Below are 21,384 nucleotides of genomic sequence, written 5' to 3' on the forward strand. Positions count from 1 at the left end.
TCCCGCCACAACAACAAGGTCACGGCATTCATAGCGCGGTCGCGCGATCAAAAAGCTCTGGCGGCAGACGCCTTAGTCCAAGATTGGTCGCGGTTCAGGCTCCCGTATGTATTCCCGCCTCTGGCACTCTTGCCCAGAGTTTTACGCAAGATCAGAGCCGATTGCAGCCGCGCCATACTCGTCGCCCCAGATTGGCCGAGGAGATCGTGGTACCCGGATCTGTGGCATCTCACGGTCGGCCGACCGTGGTCTCTCCCAGACCGGCCAGACTTACTGTCCCAAGGGCCGTTTTTCCATCGGAATTCTGCGGCCCTGAACCTGACTGTGTGGCCATTGAGTCCTGGATCCTAGCGTCTTCAGGATTATCCCAAGGAGTCGTTGCCACCATGAAACAGGCTAGGAAGTCCACCTCTGTTAAGATCTACCACAGAACGTGGAGGATTTTCTTATCCTGGTGCTCTGCACAAGGAGTATCCCCCTGGCCATTTACATTGCCCACTTTTCTTTCCTTCCTGCAATCGGGGTTAGAAAAGGGCTTGTCGCTTGGCTCCCTTAAAGGGCAAGTCTCGGCACTATCCGTGTTTTTTCAAAAGCGTCTGGCACGCCTTTCTAAGGTGCGCACGTTCCTGCAGGGGGTCTGTCATATCGTGCCCCCGTACAAGCGGCCGTTAGATCCATGGGATCTGAACAGAGTACTAGTTGCTCTCCAGAAGCCGCCTTTTGAGCCTCTGAAAGAGGTTTCCCTTTCTCGCCTGTCACAGAAAGTGGCCTTTCTGGTAGCGATCACGTCTCTTCGGAGAGTGTCTGAGCTGGCAGCTCTGTCATCCAAGGCTCCTTTCCTGGTGTTCCACCAGGACAAGGTAGTGTTGCGCCCCGTTCAGGAATTTCTCCCTAAGGTGGTATCCTCGTTTCATCTTAATCAGGATATCTCCTTACCTTCTTTTTGTCGTCATCCGGTTCACCGGTATGAACAAGATTTACATTTGTTAGATCTGGTGAGAGCACTCAGAATCTACATTTCCCGTACGGCGCCCCTGCGCCGCTCTGATGCACTCTTTGTCCTTGTCGCTGGTCAGCGCAAAGGGTCGCAGGCTTCTAAAGCCACTCTGGCTCGATGGATTAAAGAACCAATTTTTGAAGCCTACCGTTCTGCGGGGCTTCCGGTTCCATCAGGGCTAAAGGCCCATTCAACCAGAGCCGTGGGTGCGTCCTGGGCATTGCGACACCAGGCTACGGCTCAACAGGTGTGCCAGGCAGCTACCTGGTCGAGTCTGCACACTTTCACCAAACATTATCAGGTGCATACCTATGCTTCGGCGGACGCCAGCCTAGGTAGAAGAGTCCTGCAGGCGGCAGTGGCCTCCCCGTAGGGGAGGGCTGTCTTGCAGCTCTAACATGAGGTATTTCGTTACCCACCCAGGGACTGCTTTTGGACGTCCCAATCGTCTGGGTCTCCCAATAGAGCGCCGAAGAAGAAGGGAATTTTGTTACTTACCGTAAATTCCTTTTCTTCTAGCTCTTATTGGGAGACCCAGCACCCGCCCTGTTGTCCTTCGGGATTTTTGGTTTGTTTGCGGGTCCACATGTTGTTCATGTTGAACGGTTTTCAGTTCTCCGATGTTATTCGGAGTGAATTTGTTTAAACCAGTTATTGGCTTTCCTCCTTCTTGCTTTAGCACTAAAACTGAGTAAGCCCGTGATCCCACGGGGGGTGTATAGCCAGAAGGGGAGGGGCCTTACACTTTTTAGTGTAATGCTTTGTGTGGCCTCCGGAGGCAGTAGCTATACACCCAATCGTCTGGGTCTCCCAATAAGAGCTAGAAGAAAAGGAATTTACGGTAAGTAACAAAATTCCCTTCTTTCTTTGTCGCTCCTAATTGGGAGACCCAGACAATTGGGTGTATAGCTATGCCTCCGGAGGCCACACAAAGTATTACACTAAAAGTGTAACGCCCCTCCCCTTCAGCCTATACACCCCCCGTGCTGCTACGGGCTCATCAGTTTTTATGCTTTGTGCGAAGGAGGTCAGACATGCACGCATAGCTCCACAGCTTAGTCAGCAGCAGCTGCTGACTATGTCGGATGGAAGAAAAGAGGGCCCATAACAGGGCCCCCAGCATGCTCCCTTCTCACCCCACTCTTGTCGGCGGTGTTGTTAAGGTTGAGGTATCCATTGCGGGTACGGAGGCTGGAGCCCACATGCTGCTTTCCTTCCCCATGCCTCAATTAGGGCTCTGGGTGAAGTGGGATCCTTTCGGTCTCCAGGCACAGGAGACCGTGCTCCATCCACAGCTCCTGAGGACCCTGCTGGATAGGAGCCGAGTATCGTTCAGGGACTTGGCCCTGCTACTTTGAGGTACTCTGTGTCCCCGTGGGGACCGCGCACAGCAACACTCCAGCATTGCTGGGTGTGCTAGTGCACCGGGGACAGCAGCGCTGACTGAGTTTGTGCCATTACACACTTCAGCGTCGCTGAGTGTGTTCGTGTAGGGGGACTGCCGCGCTGACCGCCGCTGCCATGGTTATCACTGCGGCGCGGCTGGGACTGTTAGTGCGCCGGGGACTTCCGCGCCGACCGCGCTTATATCGGCGGCCGCGCTTATAACTCGAGTCCCCGGCTTTTGCGGCCTAGTCTCTTTTTCTTCCCGCCCCCAGCCCTGCCAGTCAGGGGAAGGGCGGGACGCTGTACAGGACGGCAGCACTGAGGGCTGGAGCATGCTTTGCATACTCCACCCCCCTCACTCTGCACAGTGGGGCACCAGTTCCCGCACTTTTCTGGGTCACGCCCACGGCTCCCTCCTCTCCTCAGGACGCCGGCAGCCATTCCTCTCAGCTCTGCTAACGCTGGAGAGGAGAGACAAGCTCAGGGAGACCCAGGCAGGAATTCTGGTGCCCACACAACCGCTTTGCGCAGGCGGTAAGCAGCACCTGTGGTGCTGGCCCCACTAGTGCAGAAGTGTACTTATAGATTATATGATTATAGACTATACTTTACACTGTATGGTGCACTGTTGATTTTTGTCTATATACCCTCCTGTATTGCTCAGAGGAGACAACAGCATGTCGTCCACAAATAGCAAGGGTGCCAAAGCACAGACTTACTATGCTGCCTGTGCAGCATGTACGGCTATACTGCCGGCAGGTTCCACTGACCCTCATTGTGTGCAATGCTCGGCCCCTGTGGCACTTTCTCAGCCGGAGCCTCTGCTAAGGGTGGCCCAGGGAGAACCACCTGTTAACACTGTCCAAGTGACAGGGACGGAGTTTGCAGTTTTTACTGAAAGACTTTCTGAGACTATGGCTAAGATATTAGAAGCCTTGCAGTCCAGGCCGGTATCTCAAGCCATGGGCACTGTGGAATCATTGCCCCCTGGTCCCCCTCAGTTGGAACAGCAATGTCCTCCCGGGGTGTCTCATGGATCCCAGGGTGAGGTCTCTGACACGGACCGCAGCCCCAGACCGACTAAGCGAGCTCGCTATGAAATCCCCTCGACATCATCACAATGTTCAGGGTCTCAGCGAGAGGACTCTCTGTATGATGAAGCGGAGGTAGCTGATCAGGATTCTGATCCTGAAGCCGCTCTCAACCTTGATACTCCTGTTGGGGACGCCATAGTGAATGATCTTATTGCGTCCATCAATGAAATGTTGGATATTTCTCCCTCAGCTCCTCCAGTGGAGGAGTCAGCTTCTCAGCAGGAGAAATTCCGTTTCAGGTTTCCCAAGCGTACAAGGAGTATGTTTCTGGACCACTCTGACTTCAGAGAGGCAGTCCAGAAACACCGAGCTTGTCCAGATAAGCGTTTTTCTTCAGCGCTCTATTGGGAGACCCAGACGATTGGGGTATAGCTACTGCCCTCCGGAGGCCACACAAAGCACTACACTAAAAGTGCAAGGCCCCTCCCCCTCTGGCTATACCCCCCCCGTGGTATCACGGGTTCTCCAGTTTTTAGCTTTGTGTGCGAAGGAGGTCAGACATTCCATGCATAGCTCCACAGATTTTAGTCAGCAGTAGCTGCTGACTATGTCGGATGGAAGAAAAGAGGGCCCATATAGGGCCCCCAGCATGCTCCCTTCTCACCCCTGGATGGTGTTGTAAGGTTGAGGTACCTATTGCTGGTACAGGGCTGGAGCCTGACATGCTGTTTTCCTTCCACATCCCCTGGTAGGGCTCTGTGGAAGTGGGATCCTGCCGGCCTCTCAGCTCTGATGCCGGGCTCCATCCACAGACCCATTAGAACCTGATGGATTCGGAGCAGGAGTACGATCAGGGACAGGGCCCTGCATCTTACAGGTACTCTGTGTCCCCGGCAGGCACAGACACACTCCGGGCTGGCTGGGTGTTATAGTGCGCCGGGGACCGCAACGTGGAGTTGGTGGTCCCTACAGATTACTGGGGGATTGTTTGTGTTTGGGAACGCAGCGCCGACCCCCTCTGGACCGGGCGGCGCTGCTGTGACTTGTGGTGCGCCGGGGATCCGCCGTCCGCGCTTTTACGGCGGCGGCGGTTATAACTTTAGTCCCCGGCTTTTTGGGCCTAGGACGCCGGCAGCTCCGTTTCGTTCCCGCCCCCACCCTGTCATTCAGGGTAGGGGAGAGACGCTGTTCGCAAGCAGCGACGAGGGCTGGAGCCTGATTTACATGCTCCAGCCCTCTCACTTGGCACAGAGGGAAGCAGGCTTCCCGCTCTTGGCCAGGAACGCCCAGGGCCCGCCCCCCTTCCTCTCTCGAGACGCCGGCAGCCATTACATGCATGCCTGGCTGGAGGAAGGACGCAAGGCTCTGGGAGACCTGGACTAGGGGCTATCTGGCGACCACACACCCGCTTTTTAAGCGGGCGGTAAGCGATTTTTCTGTGCTGGTCCCTCTAGTGCCTCACTGTGTATCAGTGTACTGGATACAGTTATATAGATATTGTATTTCTTGCACTGTGAGGTGCGCTTCTGGCTGCATATCCCAGATCGCTCTGTGGAAGCAGCAACATGTCATCCTCAAAACGCAAGGCGGCCAAGGCAAAAAGGGCTGTGTATACTGCGTGTGCTGCATGTGGGGCTAATCTACCAGCAGGCTCTGATGACCCCCATTGTGTGCAATGCTCCGACCCGGTGCTGCTTCGCCAGCCGGAGTCGGGAGAGGTAGCGACCCAGGCTGAGACGCTTGTAAGTTCTGCCCCGGTGACAGGGACGGACTTTGCAGTTTTTGCAGATAATATGTCTGTATCTATGGCAAAAATCCTTGAGACCTTGCAATCTATGCATGGGGCTCAGTCTCTGGGCACGGCGAGGCCTCTGTCCTCAGGTCCCCCTTACTTGGAATGTATCCAGCCCACAGGGGGGTCCCCGGCTTCACAGGCCGAGGATTATGACTCAGATGATGGCCCCAGCCACCCTAAGCGAGCTCGCTGGGAAAGACCCTCGACGTCTTCACACTGCTCAGGGTCTCAGCGCAATCAGTCTCCCTGTGATGTGTCTGATGAGAGTGATCAGGAATCCACTCCTGGAACCCCTCTCAACCTGGATACCCCGGATGGGGATGCCATGGTAGACGACCTTATCTCAGCCATCAATAGGCTGTTGGATATTTCTCCCCCAGCCCCTTCAGCAGAAGAGGCGGCTGCGGAGCAGGAAAAGTTTCGTTTCCTTTATCCCAAGCGTAAATTGAGTGCTTTGTTAGATCACTCTGACTTCAGAGAATCAATCCAGAAGCACGACGCTCACCCAGAAAGGCGTTTCTCTAAACGATCTAAAGATACGCGTTTCCCTTTCCCCCCTGAGGTGGTCAAGCGCTGGACACAGTGTCCAAAGGTAGACCCCCCGATTTCCAAACTTGCAGCTAGATCCATAGTTGCAGTGGAGGATGGCGCTTCACTTAAAGATGCCAATGACAGACAGATGGACCTTTGGTTAAAATCTGTCTATGAAGCTATAGGCGCGTCGTTTGCTCCGGCATTCGCAGCCGTATGGGCACTCCAGGCTATTTCAGCTGGCTTAGCAAAAGTGGATGCTATCATGCATCCAGCAGTGCCGCAAGTGGCGCACCTTACCACGCAGATGTCGGCGTTTGCGTCTTACGCTATCAATGCGGTCCTAGAATCTACCAGTCGCACCTCAATGGCGTCCGCCAATTCGGTAGTTTTGCGCAGAGCCTTGTGGTTAAAGGACTGGAAAGCAGATGCTGGTTCCAAAAAATGTTTAACCAGTTTGCCTTTGTCTAGAGAGAGACTGTTTGGCGAGCCATTGGCTGACATCATTAAGCAGTCCAAGGGTAAAGACTCCTCTTTACCACAACCCAGAACACCCAAACCTCAGCAGAAAAAGTGGCAGCAGAGGTTTCAGTCCTTTCGAGGTTCGGGCAAGACACCATTTACCTCGTCCAAAGGGACTCAGAGGACGCAAAGAAACGCAGATTCGTGGCGGACTCACACACGCCCCAAGAAAGCAAATGGAGGTACCGCTTCCAAAGCGGCTACCTCATGACTTCCAGCCCCCCCCCTCCGCATCGCCGGTCGGGGGCAGGCTCTCCCGCTTTTCCGGCATTTGGATGTCACAGGTCAAAGACCGGTGGGTGACGGACATTTTGTCTCGCGGGTACAGAATCGAGTTCATTTCTCGTCCTCCAGCTCGGTTCTTCAGAACCTCCCCACGTCCAGACCGAGCAGATGCTCTGCTGCAGGCGGTGGATTCCCTAAAAGCGGAAGGAGTGGTTATCCCAGTCCCTCCTCAGGAACAAGGGCAAGGGTTTTACTCCAATCTCTTTGTGGTTCCAAAAAAGGACGGCTCGTTCCGTCCTGTTCTGGACCTAAAACGGCTCAACAAACATGTGCACGCCAGGAGGTTCCGGATGGAAACCCTCCGCTCTGTCATTGCCTCAATGTCCAGAGGAGACTTCCTTGCCTCAATAGACATCAAAGATGCTTATCTCCACGTGCCAATTGCTACAGAACATCAACGTTTTCTACGTTTTGTGATAGGAGACGACCATTTTCAGTTCGTAGCTCTTCCATTTGGTCTGGCGACAGCCCCACGGGTCTTCACCAAGGTCATGGCGGCGGTGGTAGCAGTCTTGCACTCTCAGGGACACTCGGTGATTCCTTACCTAGACGACTTATTGGTCAAAGCTCCCTCTCAGGAGGCATGCCAACTCAGCCTGAATGCTACGCTGGAGACTCTACAGTCTTTCGGATGGATCATCAACTTTCCAAAGTCGATCCTATCACCGACCCAGTCACTAACGTATCTTGGCATGGAGTTTCATACTCTAGCAGCGATAGTGAAGCTTCCGCTGGACAAGCAGCGGTCACTACAGACAGGGGTGCAATCTCTCCTGCAGGGCCAGTTGCATCCCTTGCGGCGCCTCATGCATTTCCTAGGGAAGATGGTGGCAGCCATGGAAGCAGTTCCCTTTGCGCAGTTTCATCTGCGCCCACTTCAATGGGACATTCTCCGCCAATGGGACGGGAAGTCAACGTCCCTGGACAGGAAAGTCTCGCTTTCCCAGACGGCCAAAGACTCTCTACAATGGTGGCTCCTTCCCACATCATTGTCTCAGGGAAGATCCTTCCTGCCCCCATCCTGGGCAGTAGTCACGACAGATGCGAGTCTGTCAGGGTGGGGAGCAGTATTTCTCCACCACAGGGCTCAGGGGACGTGGACTCCGCAGGAGTCCACCCTTCAGATCAATGTTCTGGAGATCAGAGCAGTGTATCTTGCTCTACTGGCCTTCCAACAGTGGCTGGAAGGAAAGCAGATCCGAATCCAATCGGACAACTCCACAGCGGTGGCATACATCAACCACCAAGGAGGGACGCGCAGTCGGCAAGCCTTCCAAGAAGTCCGGCGCATTCTAATGTGGGTGGAGGACAGAGCATCCACCATATCCGCGGTTCACATCCCAGGCGTAGAAAACTGGGAAGCAGACTTCCTCAGTCGCCAGGGCATGGACGCAGGGGAATGGTCCCTTCACCCGGACGTGTTTCAGGAAATCTGTCGCCGCTGGGGAGTGCCGGACGTCGACCTAATGGCATCCCGGCACAACAACAAGGTCCCGGCATTCATGGCGAGGTCGCGCGATCAAAGAGCTCTGGCGGCAGACGCCTTGGTTCAAGATTGGTCGCAGTTTCAGCTCCCATACGTGTTTCCGCCTCTGGCGCTCTTGCCCAGAGTGCTACGCAAGATCAGATCCGAGTGCAGCCGCGTCATACTCGTCGCTCCAGACTGGCCGAGGAGGTCGTGGTATCCGGATCTGTGGCATCTCACGATCGGTCGACCGTGGTCACTGCCAGACCGACCAGACTTACTGTCCCAAGGGCCGTTTTTCCATCAGAATTCTGCGGCCCTGAACCTGACTGTGTGGCCATTGAGTCCTGGATCCTAGCATCTGCTGGATTATCTCAGGGAGTCATTGCCACAATGAGACAAGCTAGAAAGTCGAATTCGGCTAAGATCTACCACAGAACGTGGAAGATTTTCTTGTCCTGGTGCTCTGCTCAGGGAGTGTCTCCCTGGCCATTTGCATTGCCCAAGTTTCTTTCCTTCCTGCAATCGGGGTTAGAAAAGGGCTTGTCGCTCAGCTCCCTTAAAGGGCAAGTTTCGGCACTATCCGTCTTTTTTCAGAAGCGTCTAGCACGTCTTCCTAAGGTGCGCACATTCCTGCAGGGGGTCTGTCATATTGTGCCCCCGTACAAGCGACCGTTAGATCCATGGGATCTGAACAGGGTACTAGTTGCTCTCCAGAAGCCGCCCTTCGAGCCTCTGAAGGAAGTTTCCTTTTCTCGGCTGTCGCAGAAAGTGGCGTTTCTTGTTGCAATCACATCGCTTCGGCGAGTGTCTGAGCTGGCAGCTCTGTCATCTAAGGCTCCCTTCCTGGTGTTCCACCAGGACAAGGTTGTGCTGCGCCCTATTCCGGAGTTTCTCCCTAAGGTCGTATCCTCTTTTCATCTTAATCAGGATATTTCCTTGCCTTCTTTTTGCCCTCATCCGGTTCACCGGTATGAAAAGGCCTTACGTTTGCTAGATCTGGTGAGAGCACTCAGAATCTACATTTCCCGCACGGCGCCCATACGCCGTGCCGATGCACTTTTCGTCCTTGTCGCTGGTCCGCGCAAGGGGTTGCAGGCTTCTAAAGCCACCCTGGCTCGATGGATCAAAGAACCAATTCTAGAGGCCTACCGTTCTGCGGGGCTTCCGGTTCCTTCAGGGCTAAAAGCCCACTCCACCAGAGCCGTGGGTGCGTCCTGGGCATTACGTCACCAGGCTTCGGCTCAACAGGTGTGCCAGGCAGCTACCTGGTCCAGTCTGCACACTTTCACCAAGCATTATCAGGTGCATACCTATGCTTCGGCGGATGCCAGCTTAGGTAGAAGAGTCCTGCAGGCGGCAGTGACACCCCCGTAGGGGAGGGCTGTTTTGCAGCTCTAACATGAGGTATTTATTTACCCACCCAGGGACAGCTTTTGGACGTCCCAATCGTCTGGGTCTCCCAATAGAGCGCTGAAGAAGAAGGGAATTTTTGTTACTTACCGTAAATTCCTTTTCTTCTAGCTCTTATTGGGAGACCCAGCACCCGCCCTGTTGTCCTTCGGGATGTTTTTTTGTTGTTTGCGGGTACACATGTTGTTCATGTTGAACGGTTTTTCAGTTCTCCGATGTTATTCGGAGTTAATTTGTTTAAACCAGTTATTGGCTTCCTCCTTCTTGCTTTGGCACTAAAACTGGAGAACCCGTGATACCACGGGGGGGGTATAGCCAGAGGGGGAGGGGCCTTGCACTTTTAGTGTAGTGCTTTGTGTGGCCTCCGGAGGGCAGTAGCTATACCCCAATCGTCTGGGTCTCCCAATAAGAGCTAGAAGAAAAGGAATTTACGGTAAGTAACAAAATTCCCTTCTTCCAAGCGCCTTAAGGATACACGTTACCCTTTCCCCCCTGACGTGGTCAAGGGCTGGACTCAGTGTCCCAAGGTGGATCCTCCAATCTCCAGACTGGCGGCTAGATCCATAGTTGCAGTGGAAGATGGAGCTTCACTCAAGGATGCCACTGACAGACAGATGGAGCTCTGGTTGAAATCCATCTATGAAGCTATCGGCGCGTCTTTTGCTCCAGCATTCGCAGCCGTATGGGCACTCCAAGCTATCTCAGCTGGTCAGGTGCAAATTGACGCACTCACACGTACGTCTGCGCCGCAAGTGGCGTCCATAACCTCTCAAACGTCGGCATTTGCGTCTTACGCTATTAATGCTGTCCTGGACTCTGCGAGCCGTACGGCGGTTGCAGCCGCCAATTCGGTAGCAATACGCAGGGCCTTGTGGCTGCGGGAATGGAAGGCAGATTCGGCTTCCAAAAAAGTGCTTAACTGGATTGCCATTTTCTGGCGACCGTTTGTTTGGTGAGAGATTGGATGAAATCATCAAACAATCCAAGGGAAAGGAAACATCCTTACCCCAGGCCAAACCAAAAACACCCCAACAGAGGAGGGGATAGTCGAGGTTTCGGTCCTTTCGGGGTGCGGGCAGGTCCCAATTCTCCTCGTCCAAAAGGCCTCAGAAGGATCAGAGGAACTCCGACGCATGGCGGTCTAAATCACGCCCTAAAAAGACCGCCGGAGGTGCCGCTACCAAGGCGGCTTCCTCATGACTTACGGCCTCCTCACACCGCATCCTCGGTCGGTGGCAGGCTCTCCCGCTTTTGCGACACCTGGCTGCCACAAGTAAAAGACCGTTGGGTGAGAGACATTTTGTCTCACGGTTACAGGATAGAGTTCAGCTCTCGTCCTCCGACTCGATTCTTCAGAACATCTCCGCCTCCCGAGCGAGCCAAGGCTCTTCTGCAGGCGGTGGGCATTCTGAAGGCAGAAGGAGTGGTGGTCCCGGTTCCTCTTCAGCAACAGGGTCACAGTTTCTACTCCAACCTGTTTGTGGTTCCAAAGAAGGACTGGTCCTTCCGTCCTGTTTTGGACCTAAAACTGCTCAACAAACACGTAAGGACCAGGCGGTTCCGGATGGAATCCCTCCGCTCCGTCATCGCCTCAATGTCCCAAGGAGATTTCCTAGCATCGATCGATATCAAGGATGCTTATCTCCACGTACCGATTGCTCCAGAGCATCAGCGCTTCTTGCGCTTCGCCATAGGAGACGAACACCTTCAGTTCGCGGCACTGCCGTTCGGCCTGGCGACAGCCCCAAGGGTTTTCACCAAGGTCATGGCTACAGTAGTTGCGGTCCTCCACTCTCAGGGTCACTCAGTGATACCTTACTTAGACGATCTGCTGGTCAAGGCACCCTCTCAAGAGGCATGCCAACACAGCCTCAACGTTACTCTGGAGACTCTCCAGAGTTTCGGGTGGATCATCAATTTTCCAAAGTCAAATCTGACACCGGTCCAATCGCTGACATATCTTGGCATGGAGTTTCATACTCTTCCAGCGATAGTGAAGCTTCCGCTGGACAAACAGCGTTCACTACAGACAGAGGTGCAATCTCTCCTTCAAGGTCGGTCACACCCCTTGAGGCGCCTCATGCACTTCCTGGGGAAGATGGTGGAAGCAATGGAAGCAGTCCCTTTCGCGCAGTTTCACCTGCGTCCTCTTCAATGGGACATCCTACGCAAGTGGGACAGGATGCCGACGTCCCTAGACAGGAACGTCTCCCTCTCTCAGGCAACCAAAGCTTCCCTTCGGTGGTGGCTTCTTCCCACCTCAGTATCGAAGGGGAAATCCTTCCTACCCCCATCCTGGGCGGTGGTCACGACGGACGCGAGTCTGTCCGGGTGGGGAGCAGTTTTTCTCCACCACAGGGCTCAGGGTACGTGGACTCAGCAAGAGTCCTCGCTTCAGATCAATGTTCTGGAGATCAGGGCAGTGTATCTTGCCCTAAAAACGTTCCAGCAGTGGCTGGAAGGCAAGCAGATCCGAATTCAGTCGGACAACTCCACAGCGGTGGCTTACATCAACCACCAAGGTGGGACACGCAGTCGGCAAGCCTTCCAGGAAGTCCGGCGGATTCTGCTGTGGGTGGAAGCCACAGCATCCACCATATCCGCAGTTCACATCCCAGGCGTAGAAAACTGGGAAGCAGACTTTCTCAGTCGCCAGGACATGGACGCAGGGGAATGGTCCCTTCACCCGGACGTGTTTCAGGAGATCTGTTGCCGCTTGGGGATGCCGGACGTCGACCTAATGGCGTCACGGCACAACAACAAGGTCCCAACATTCATGGCTCGATCTCAAGATCACAGAGCTCTGGCGGCAGACGCCTTAGTTCAGGATTGGTCGCAGTTTCAGCTTCCTTATGTGTTTCCTCCTCTGGCACTGTTGCCCAGAGTGTTACGCAAGATCAGGGCCGACTGCCGCCGCGCCATCCTCGTCGCTCCAGACTGGCCGAGGAGGTCGTGGTACCCGGTTCTGTGGCATCTCACGGTCGGCCAACCGTGGGCACTGCCAGACCGACCAGATTTGCTGTCTCAAGGGCCGTTTTTCCATCTGAATTCTGCGGCCCTCAACCTGACTGTGTGGCCATTGAGTCCTGGATCCTAGCGTCTTCAGGATTATCTCTAGTAGCAGTCACCTCACTTCGGAGAGTGTCTGAGTTGGCAGCGTTATCATGCAAAGCCCCTTTCCTGGTGTTTCACCAGGACAAGGCGGTTCTGCGTCCGGTTCCGGAATTCCTCCCTAAGGTGGTATCCCCTTTTCATCTCAATCAGGACATCTCCTTACCCTCGTTTTGTCCTCATCCAGTTCACCAATGTGAAAAGGATTTGCACTTGTTAGATCTGGTGAGAGCACTCAGACTCTACATTTCTCGTACGGCGCCCCTGCGCCGCTCGGATGCACTCTTTGTCCTTGTCGCTGGCCAGCGTAAAGGGACACAAGCTTCCAAATCCACCCTGGCTCTGTGGATCAAGGAACCAATTCTCGAAGCTTACCGTTCCTCGGGGCTTCCGGTTCCCTCAGGACTGAAGGCCCATTCTACCAGGGCCGTGGGAGCGTCCTGGGCCTTGCGACACCAGGCTACGGCTCAACAGGTGTGTCAGGCGGCTACCTGGTCAAGCCTGCACATTTTCACGAAACACTATCAAGTGCATACCTATGCTTCGGCAGATGCCAGCCTAGGTAGGCGAGTCCTTCAGGAGGCAGTTGCCCACCTGTAGGACGGAGCCGTTACGGCTCTATTATGAGGTATTATTTACCCACCCAGGGACTGCTTTTGGACGTCCCAATTGTCTGGGTCTCCCAATTAGGAGCGACAAAGAAGAAGGGAATTTTGTTTACTTACCGTAAATTCCTTTTCTTCTAGCTCCAATTGGGAGACCCAGCACCCGCCCCTGTTTTTGTATACACATGTTGTTCATGTTAAATGGTTTCAGTTCTCCGATATTCCTTCGGATTGAATTTACTTTAAACCAGTTTATAATTTTTTCCTCCTTCTGGCTTTTGCACCAAAACTGATGAGCCCGTAGCAGCACGGGGGGTGTATAGGCTGAAGGGGAGGGGCGTTACACTTTTAGTGTAATACTTTGTGTGGCCTCCGGAGGCATAGCTATACACCCAATTGTCTGGGTCTCCCAATTGGAGCTAGAAGAAAAGGAATTTACGGTAAGTAAACAAAATTCCCTTCATTATATATATATATATATTTATAAATTATATTAATATTATATTATTTTTTTTTTTTTATTGAGGCTCTAGGAGTTCTGTTTAAATGTTAAACTTGTCGTTGCGCTCCTAATTTCTATGCTTTGTGATTAATTTTGTAACTGGCAGAGAATACTGTAGGTAACGGGAGAGCAAAGCAGCTGCTTTTTGGGGGGGTTATGTCCACATACCACTGACCATTTCTACACCAAATCATGTAGATGTTGGCTTTCCTTCTGCTGGTCTCGGTACAACCCGGCCTGCACAGAGACGGCTGCTGTTTTTCCTCTGATTTTTCCCACCTGGCTCGAATATTGAACTAATTTTTATTTTTTTTTCTCACAGCCAATTTCACAGCCAACCCAGGTAACTTTAATCACCACTCCTAGTGGTGTTGAAGCCCAACCTGTGCACGACCTTCCAGTCTCCATTTTGGCTTCACCAACCACTGATCAACCCACAGCAACTGTAACGATCGCCGATTCGGGTCAAGGAGACCAGCCCCCGGGCACAGTCACCCTTGTATGTTCCAATCCTCCCTGCGAAACCCATGACACGGGCACTACAAATACCGCCACCACCACCCTCGTCAACCTCAGCAGCATTGTACAACAACCCGGCGGCACCTTGCAATTCGTCTGTGAAGGCCAAGAACCGGGAACATTTGTAGCCACGGCGCTGGGTCAGGCAAATGGAAGCGTTGTCAGGGTCTGCTCGAATCCTCCGTGTGAAACCCACGAAACCGGAACGACTCAAACGGCCACCACAGCAATGGCAAATATCGGTCAGACCGGATCGGTAACGAGAGTCTGCTCCAACCCTCCTTGCGAAACTCACGAAACTGGAACTACACAAACGTCGACCACCGCTATGGCAAATATCGGAAACGGGCAACCAGGAGCCGTGATACGAATATGTTCAAATCCACCATGCGAGACCCACGATACTGGAACCACACAGACTTCAACTACAGCGATGGCGAATATGGGCAACGGGCAGACAGATGCGACTGGCAACGTGTGCTCTAATCCACCATGTGAGACTCGCGACAATGGGACAACACCGACTCCCACCACCGCAAGGTCTAATATTGGCAGCGAGCAGAATGATCAGTTGACGAGACCACCGAATAATCAGCCTTGTCAGACTTTACAGACGGTGTCGACCCGCACGGTCATGACTGTGTCGGCTAACATTACCAGCGGGCAATCAACAAAGGTACTAGAAGTTAGCTCCAGCACACCGTGTGAAACCCGCAAGACCAATACGACCAACGTAGCCACAACGGCGGCAGCAGGAGAGCCTGGTAATGTAGTTAGGGTATGTACTAATCCGCCATCGGAAACTCACGAAACTGGCACCACTCACACCCCAACCACCGCAAGATCCAATATAGGCACGGGTCTCTCGGAGAACACAGTTAACACACCGCCATGTGAGACTCATCAAACCATTTCTACTAAAACCACCATGTCCGTGCAGTCGGCGTTCAGCTCTGGGTCGTCTAGCCTTATCGAGGTAGAAAATGGTAGCAAGGGATCTGCTAAAGACAGTGATAAGCCGAGTGCTAAGGAAACCCTGTTAATCTGCTCTAATCCTCCTTGTGAGACCCTCATAACCGGCACTACTCAGACTGCAACCACCGCCAAATCCAACATCAACTCCGTAGCCTCTGAAAATGCCCAGCGGACTGCCGGCGAGTCTTGCGAGACCCACCAAGCGAGTTCCACAAGTACGACCATGAGTTTGTCCGCAGATGCATCAACGGATGCTAATGAGACTGCAAAACCAGTATGTTCTAACCCACCTTGTGAGACTCATGAGACTGGTACCACGAACACTGCCACCACAGCACAGTCCGGGATTGGCACCGAACAAACGACTGACGATGGGGCATGTGAAACTCACCAGACGTCGTCTACAGGAACCGTCATGGTGGTGTCAGAATCGCAGCCCAACACTTTAGAACAACGGGTGTGCTCCAATCCGCCGTGCGAGACCCACGAAACGAACACCACCAACACCGCAACCACGTCTACGTCCACCATGGGAACCGATCCACCCCCTGCGGCTCCTACACAACCGGTCTGCTCAAATCCACCTTGTGAAACGCACGAGACGGGCACAACTCATACGGCCACCACAGTCACCTCCACTATGGGAGTCAGTCAAGGTAAACACTCAGTTTCAGATGAGCGATTTGTGCCAAACTGTTTAAGAGGCAAGATGATGCCGAATAGTCACAGCGAAAAGTAGTGGGGGTCCACACAATACCACCTGGTCACAAGGTTGGGTTTTTTCTAGTAATAAAAATGCTCGAAGAACCATTTCTAGAAAAAGTTGGGCTGGACCTTCTGGGTGCCGGCATCCCTCAACTCTCCCTGGTCGCTCTCCCTTTACATTGTGTAAAAGCTTGGTAAAGTTCATGGCGATGCATGTGTAGGTATATATGTGTGCATACATTGCGAGCGCAGACATGGAGGGTTGTGGGATCCCGATCTGCTTACCAGTATCGCACAACATTCACGTCCGACTATCACTAGAAAGTCAGTTGCATTACAGACCTTCTGAGAGGATTTGTAACCAAATATTTAAAAAAGGGCAGCCCCCGACTTGTGAGGGTGGAGCTGTAAGGACGCAAGTAAAAAATATCCGCTTCTGTAACATGAAAAACGTAGGACAGCCCCCAACTGTTATAAGAAAAACAAAAAAGGTTGCAGATAAAATGTGGTGTCATGAAGATCTCATGCCCTAAGGCAGAGGTCTCAAACATGTGGCCCTTCAGGCTGCATCCTGCGGCCTGTGGACCCGATAAAGATGGTGGCTGGTGCAGGGGCTGCAGCCGCCAGTGCTATGTTTCAGCTGACCGGTTTGCTGGTGCTGCACACATTCAAGTTCTCACTACAGAACTCTATAACAGCCACCCGCCAATCGGAGGCAAGCACCTGCTGCGTATGACCTCAGCTGCTTGCCTGTGATTGGCCAAGGGCTGTTGTGCATCGAGAACTTGGCTTTGTGAGTGCTGGCAAAACGTTCAGCGGTGACAGCGGCTGAAATAATTACCGGGTCCACGTGCCTGCGTGCTGCAGCCGAGGTAGCAGAGGACACGTGAGAAGAATATTTTGGGTATGTGGTGCTAGCTGAGGCTGGTGTGTGTGTGTGTGTGTGTGTGTGTGTGTGTGTGTGTGTGTGTGTGTGTGTGTGTGTGTGGTGCTAGCTGAGGCTTAACAGAGTGTGTGTCAGGATAGGACATTACTACATGCATGGGGGCACATTGCTACAAGAAGGGGTCCTGCATGGGGGCACATTGCTACAAGAAGGGGTCCTGCATGGGGGCACATTGCTACAAGAAGGGGTCCTGCATGGGGGCACATTGCTACAAGAAGGGGTCCTGCATGGGGGCACATTGCTACAAGAAGGGGTCCTGCATGGGGGCACATTGCGACAAGAAGGGGTTTTGCATGGGGGCACATTGCGACAAGAAGGGGTCCTGCATGGGGGCACATTGCGACAAGAAGGGGTCCTGCATGGGGGCACATTGCGACAAGAAGGGGTCCTGCATGGGGGCACATTGCGACAAGAAGGGGTCCTGCATGGGGGCACATTGCTACATGAAGGGGTCCTGCATGGGGGCACATTGCTACATGAAGGGGTCCTGCATGGGGGCACATTGCTACATGAAGGGGTCCTGCATGGGGGCACATTGCTACATGAAGGGGTCCTGCATGGGGGCACATTGCTACAAGAAGGGGTCCTGCATGGGTGCACATTGCTACATGAAGGGGTCCTGCATGGGGGCACATTGCTACATGAAGGGGTCCTGCATGGGGGCACATTGCTGCAAGAAGGGGTCCTGCATGGGGGCACATTGCTGCAAGAAGGGGTCCTGCATGGGGGCACATAGCTTCAAGAAGGGGTCCTGCATGGGGGGCACATTGCTGCAAGATGGGGTCCTGCATGGGGGCACATTGCTACAAGAAGGGGTCCTGCACATTGCTACAAGAAGGGGTCCTGCACATTGCTACAAGAAGGGGTCCTGCGTGGGGGCACATTGCTACTGGATGGAAATCAGGATGAGCACATTACTACAAGGGGACAAGGATTGGCACATTACTACAAGATGTTGGTCAAAATTACTATGTGGTGCTAAATTGCTTACAAAAAGGGGATAAAATAAATGTATATAAACAAAAAAAGTGCACATTTGTTATAATAAACAAATGAAAAATGTAAGTGATCCAAGCGTGTAGAAAGAAAAAATGGCTCACTAACAATGTCACTGAAAAGAATGCGGCCCCTCAATTTTTTTTTTCTTCGGCGCTCCATTGGGAGACCCAGACGATTGGGTGTATAGCTACTGCCTCCGGAGGCCACACAAAGCATTACACTAAAAAGTGTAAGGCCCCTCCCCTTCTGGCTATACACCCCCAGTGGGATCACTGGCTCACCAGTTTTCTGCTTTGTGCGAAGGAGGTCAGACATCCACGCATAGCTCCACTGTTTTTAGTCAGCAGCAGCTGCTGACTATGTCGGTTGGAAGAAAAGTGGGCCCATATGGGGCCCCCAGCATGCTCCCTTCTCACCCCACTTGTGGTTTGTAAGGTTGAGGTACCCATTGCGGGTACGGAGGCTGGAGCCCACATGCTGCTTTCCTTCCCCATCCCCCTGAGGGCTCTGGTGAAGTGGGATCTTACCGGTCTCCAGGCACTGAGACCGGGCTCCATCCACAGACCCAGAGAACCTGCTGGATATGGAGCTGAGTATCGTCAGGGACAGGCCCTGCTACATTAAGGTACTCTGTGTCCCCGGGCAAGCGTGCACACACACACCAGCATTGCTGGGAGTGTTAGTGCGCCGGGGGTAACAGCGCGGTGCGCTCGTGCTATATTCACTGCAGCTTAGCTGAGTGAATTTATGTATTGGGAACTGCCGCGCCGGCCGCTGCTGGGTGTTTTTTACATTGTGGCGCGGCTGGGACTTGTGGTGCGCCGGGGACTTCCGCGCGGGCCGTGCACATGGACGGCCGCGCTTATTACTCGAGTCCCCGGCTTTGCGGCCTAGTTTTCGTTTCGTTCCCGCCTCCAGCCCTGTCAGTCAGAGGAGAGGCGGGACGCTGTACAGACAGTCAGCACAGACGGCTGGAGTCTGCTTTGCATTCTCCAGCCCCCTTCACTGGTCACAGTGGGGCGCCAGTTTCCCGCTCTTGTCTGGGGCACGCCCACGGCCCGCCCCTCGTCACACGAGCTGGAGAAGGACGCCGGCAGCCATTCCTGCACGCAGTCCGAGCTGGGGAACGGAGACATGCTCTGGGCAACCAACACAGGGCTCTGGCGACCACATACCCGCGTTGTAGGCGGGCGGTAAGCAGCACCTGAAGTGCTGACCCCACTAAATACCGCAGTGTCCATTTGTATTTGATGCTTGTATACTATACTCTGCACTGTAGGTCGCTATCTTTGGCTATATGCCCTCCTAGATGGCGAGATAACAGCAGCAGAAAAGCAAGGGTGCTAAGGCACAAGGTTTCTAGGCTGCTTGTATTGCATGTGCTGAAGTGTTCATTTGTACTTATGCTTGTATGTTATACATTGCACTGTACTGTCGCTACTCTTGGCTATATGCCCTCCTAGATGGCGAGATAACAGCAGCAAAAAAAGCAAGGGTGCTAAGGCACAGGTTTTCTAGGCTGCTTGTATTGCATGTGCTGCGGTGTCATTTGTACTTATGCATGTATGTTATACATTGCACTGTACTGTCGCTACTCTTGGCTATATGCCCTCCTAGATGGCGAGATAACAGCAGCAAAAAAAGCAAGGGTGCTAAGGCACAGGTTTTCTAGGCTGCTTGTATTGCATGTGCTGCGGTGTCATTTGTACTTATGCATGTATGTTATACATTGCACTGTACTGTCGCTACTCTTGGCTATATGCCCTCCTAGATGGCGAGATAACAGCAGCAAAAAAAGCAAGGGTGCTAAGGCACAGGTTTTCTAGGCTGCTTGTATTGCATGTGCTGCGGTGTCATTTGTACTTATGCATGTATGTTATACATTGCACTGTACGGTCGCTACTCTTGGCAATATTCTCCTAGATGGCTGGACAACAGCAGCAAAAAAGCAAGGGTGCCAAGGCACAGGCTTTCTATGCTGCTTGTATTGCATGTGCTGAAGCGTTCATTTGTACTTATGCTTGTATGCTATACATTGCACTGTACGGTCGCTACTCTGGGCTATATTCTCCTAGATGGCTGGACAGCAGCAGCAAAAAAGCAAGAGTGCCAAGGCACAGGCTTTCTATGCTGCTTGTATTGCATGTGCTGAAGTGTTTATGCTTGTATGCTATACATTGCATAGATGGATTGAATACAGCAGCAAAAAAGCAACAAGGCTTCCTATGCTGTTTTTCCTGCAGGTGATACTGTTCCACCGGCAGGTTCCACTGACCCCCATTGTGTGCAAGCTCCCCTGTAGCACTTGGTCAGCCGGGGTCTCTACTAGAGGTGGCCAAAGGAACCATCCGTGAACCCTGTCCAGGGACAGGGACGGAGTTGCAGTTTCGGCTGATGGATTGTCATGGGATAGAGACTTTGCAGTCCAGACAGGCCATGGGCAATCTTGATTAATGCTCCCTGGCCACCCTCATTTGGAACGTAATCATTGCTCCGGGGGGGTCCCAGGCATTCCAGGGGGAAGGCTCTGACACGGACGGCAGTCCCAGACAGCCTAAGCTAGCTCGCTGGGTGCGGCGCTCGGCTTCATCACTGGTCAAGGTCCCAGCAGGAGGACTCTCTGTATGATGAGGCAGACGTAGCTGATCAGGGCTTTGGTCCTGACACCGCTCTCAATCCGGATACGCCGGATGGTGACGCCTTAGTGAATGATCTTATAGCGTCCATCAATGGAATGTTGGATATTTCTCCCTCAGCTCCCCCATTGGAGGAGTCAGCTTCACAGCAGGAGAGATCCTTTTTCAGTACTCATGCGTATATTGCGTTTTTTTTTTTTTCTGGCGCTGACTTCAGAGAAGCAGTTCAGAAACACCACGCTTACCAGATAAGCGTTTTCTCCAAACGTTTTAAGGATACACGTTATCCCTTTCACCTGACGTGGTAAAGCGCTAGGCCCAGGGTCCAAAGGTGGATCCCCCAATCTCCAGGCTTGCGGCTAGATCCATAGTTGCAGTGAAGATGGGACTTCACTTAAAGATGCCATTGACAGACAGATGGACCTCTGGTTGAAATCTGTCTGTGAAGCTATCAGCGTGTCGGTTGCTCCGGCATTCGCAGCCGTATGGGCACTCTAACCTATTTCAGCTGGGCTTGCGCAGCTGGTCTTGAGCACATGTACATCTGTGCCGCAGGTGGTGTCCTTAACCTCGCAATGTCTGCATTGGCGACTTACCCTAGTAATGCTGTCCTGGCGGGACAGTCGAGGTTGGTCCTTCCCAGGCTCGGGCAGGTCCCAATTGTCCTCGTCCAAAAGGGCTCAAAAGGCTCAGAGGGGCTCAGATTCCGGCCGGGCTCAATCACGCCCAAGGAAGGCAGCAGAAGGAACCGCTACCAAGGCGGTCTCCTCATGACTGTCAGCTCTCTCTCTCCGCATCCGCGGTTGGTGGCAGAATCTCTCGCTTAGGGACATTTACTGCCACAGGTCACAGACCGGTGGGTGACAGACATTTCTTCGGCGCTCTATTGGGAGACCCAGACGATTGGGTGTATAGCACTGCCTCCGGAGGCCACACAAAGCAATTACACTAAAAAGTG

General features: G+C 53.2%; 1 protein-coding gene across 2 annotated transcripts in view; it reads left to right on the forward strand.

Moving 5' to 3' along the window:
* The window catches only part of HCFC1 (host cell factor C1), a 218,525-nt gene that overhangs the window by 137,024 nt on the left and 60,117 nt on the right, over nucleotides 1-21,384 (forward strand). For both annotated transcript variants that reach the window (XM_075324193.1, XM_075324195.1), the window contains exon 17: nucleotides 13,969-15,796. In XM_075324193.1, coding sequence (XP_075180308.1) covers nucleotides 13,969-15,796 — 1,828 coding nt within the window. The remainder of the gene's footprint in view (nucleotides 1-13,968; nucleotides 15,797-21,384) is intronic.

Source organism: Anomaloglossus baeobatrachus, chromosome 9 (genome assembly GCF_048569485.1).
Source record: "Anomaloglossus baeobatrachus isolate aAnoBae1 chromosome 9, aAnoBae1.hap1, whole genome shotgun sequence".
Classification (NCBI taxonomy): domain Eukaryota; kingdom Metazoa; phylum Chordata; class Amphibia; order Anura; family Aromobatidae; genus Anomaloglossus; species Anomaloglossus baeobatrachus.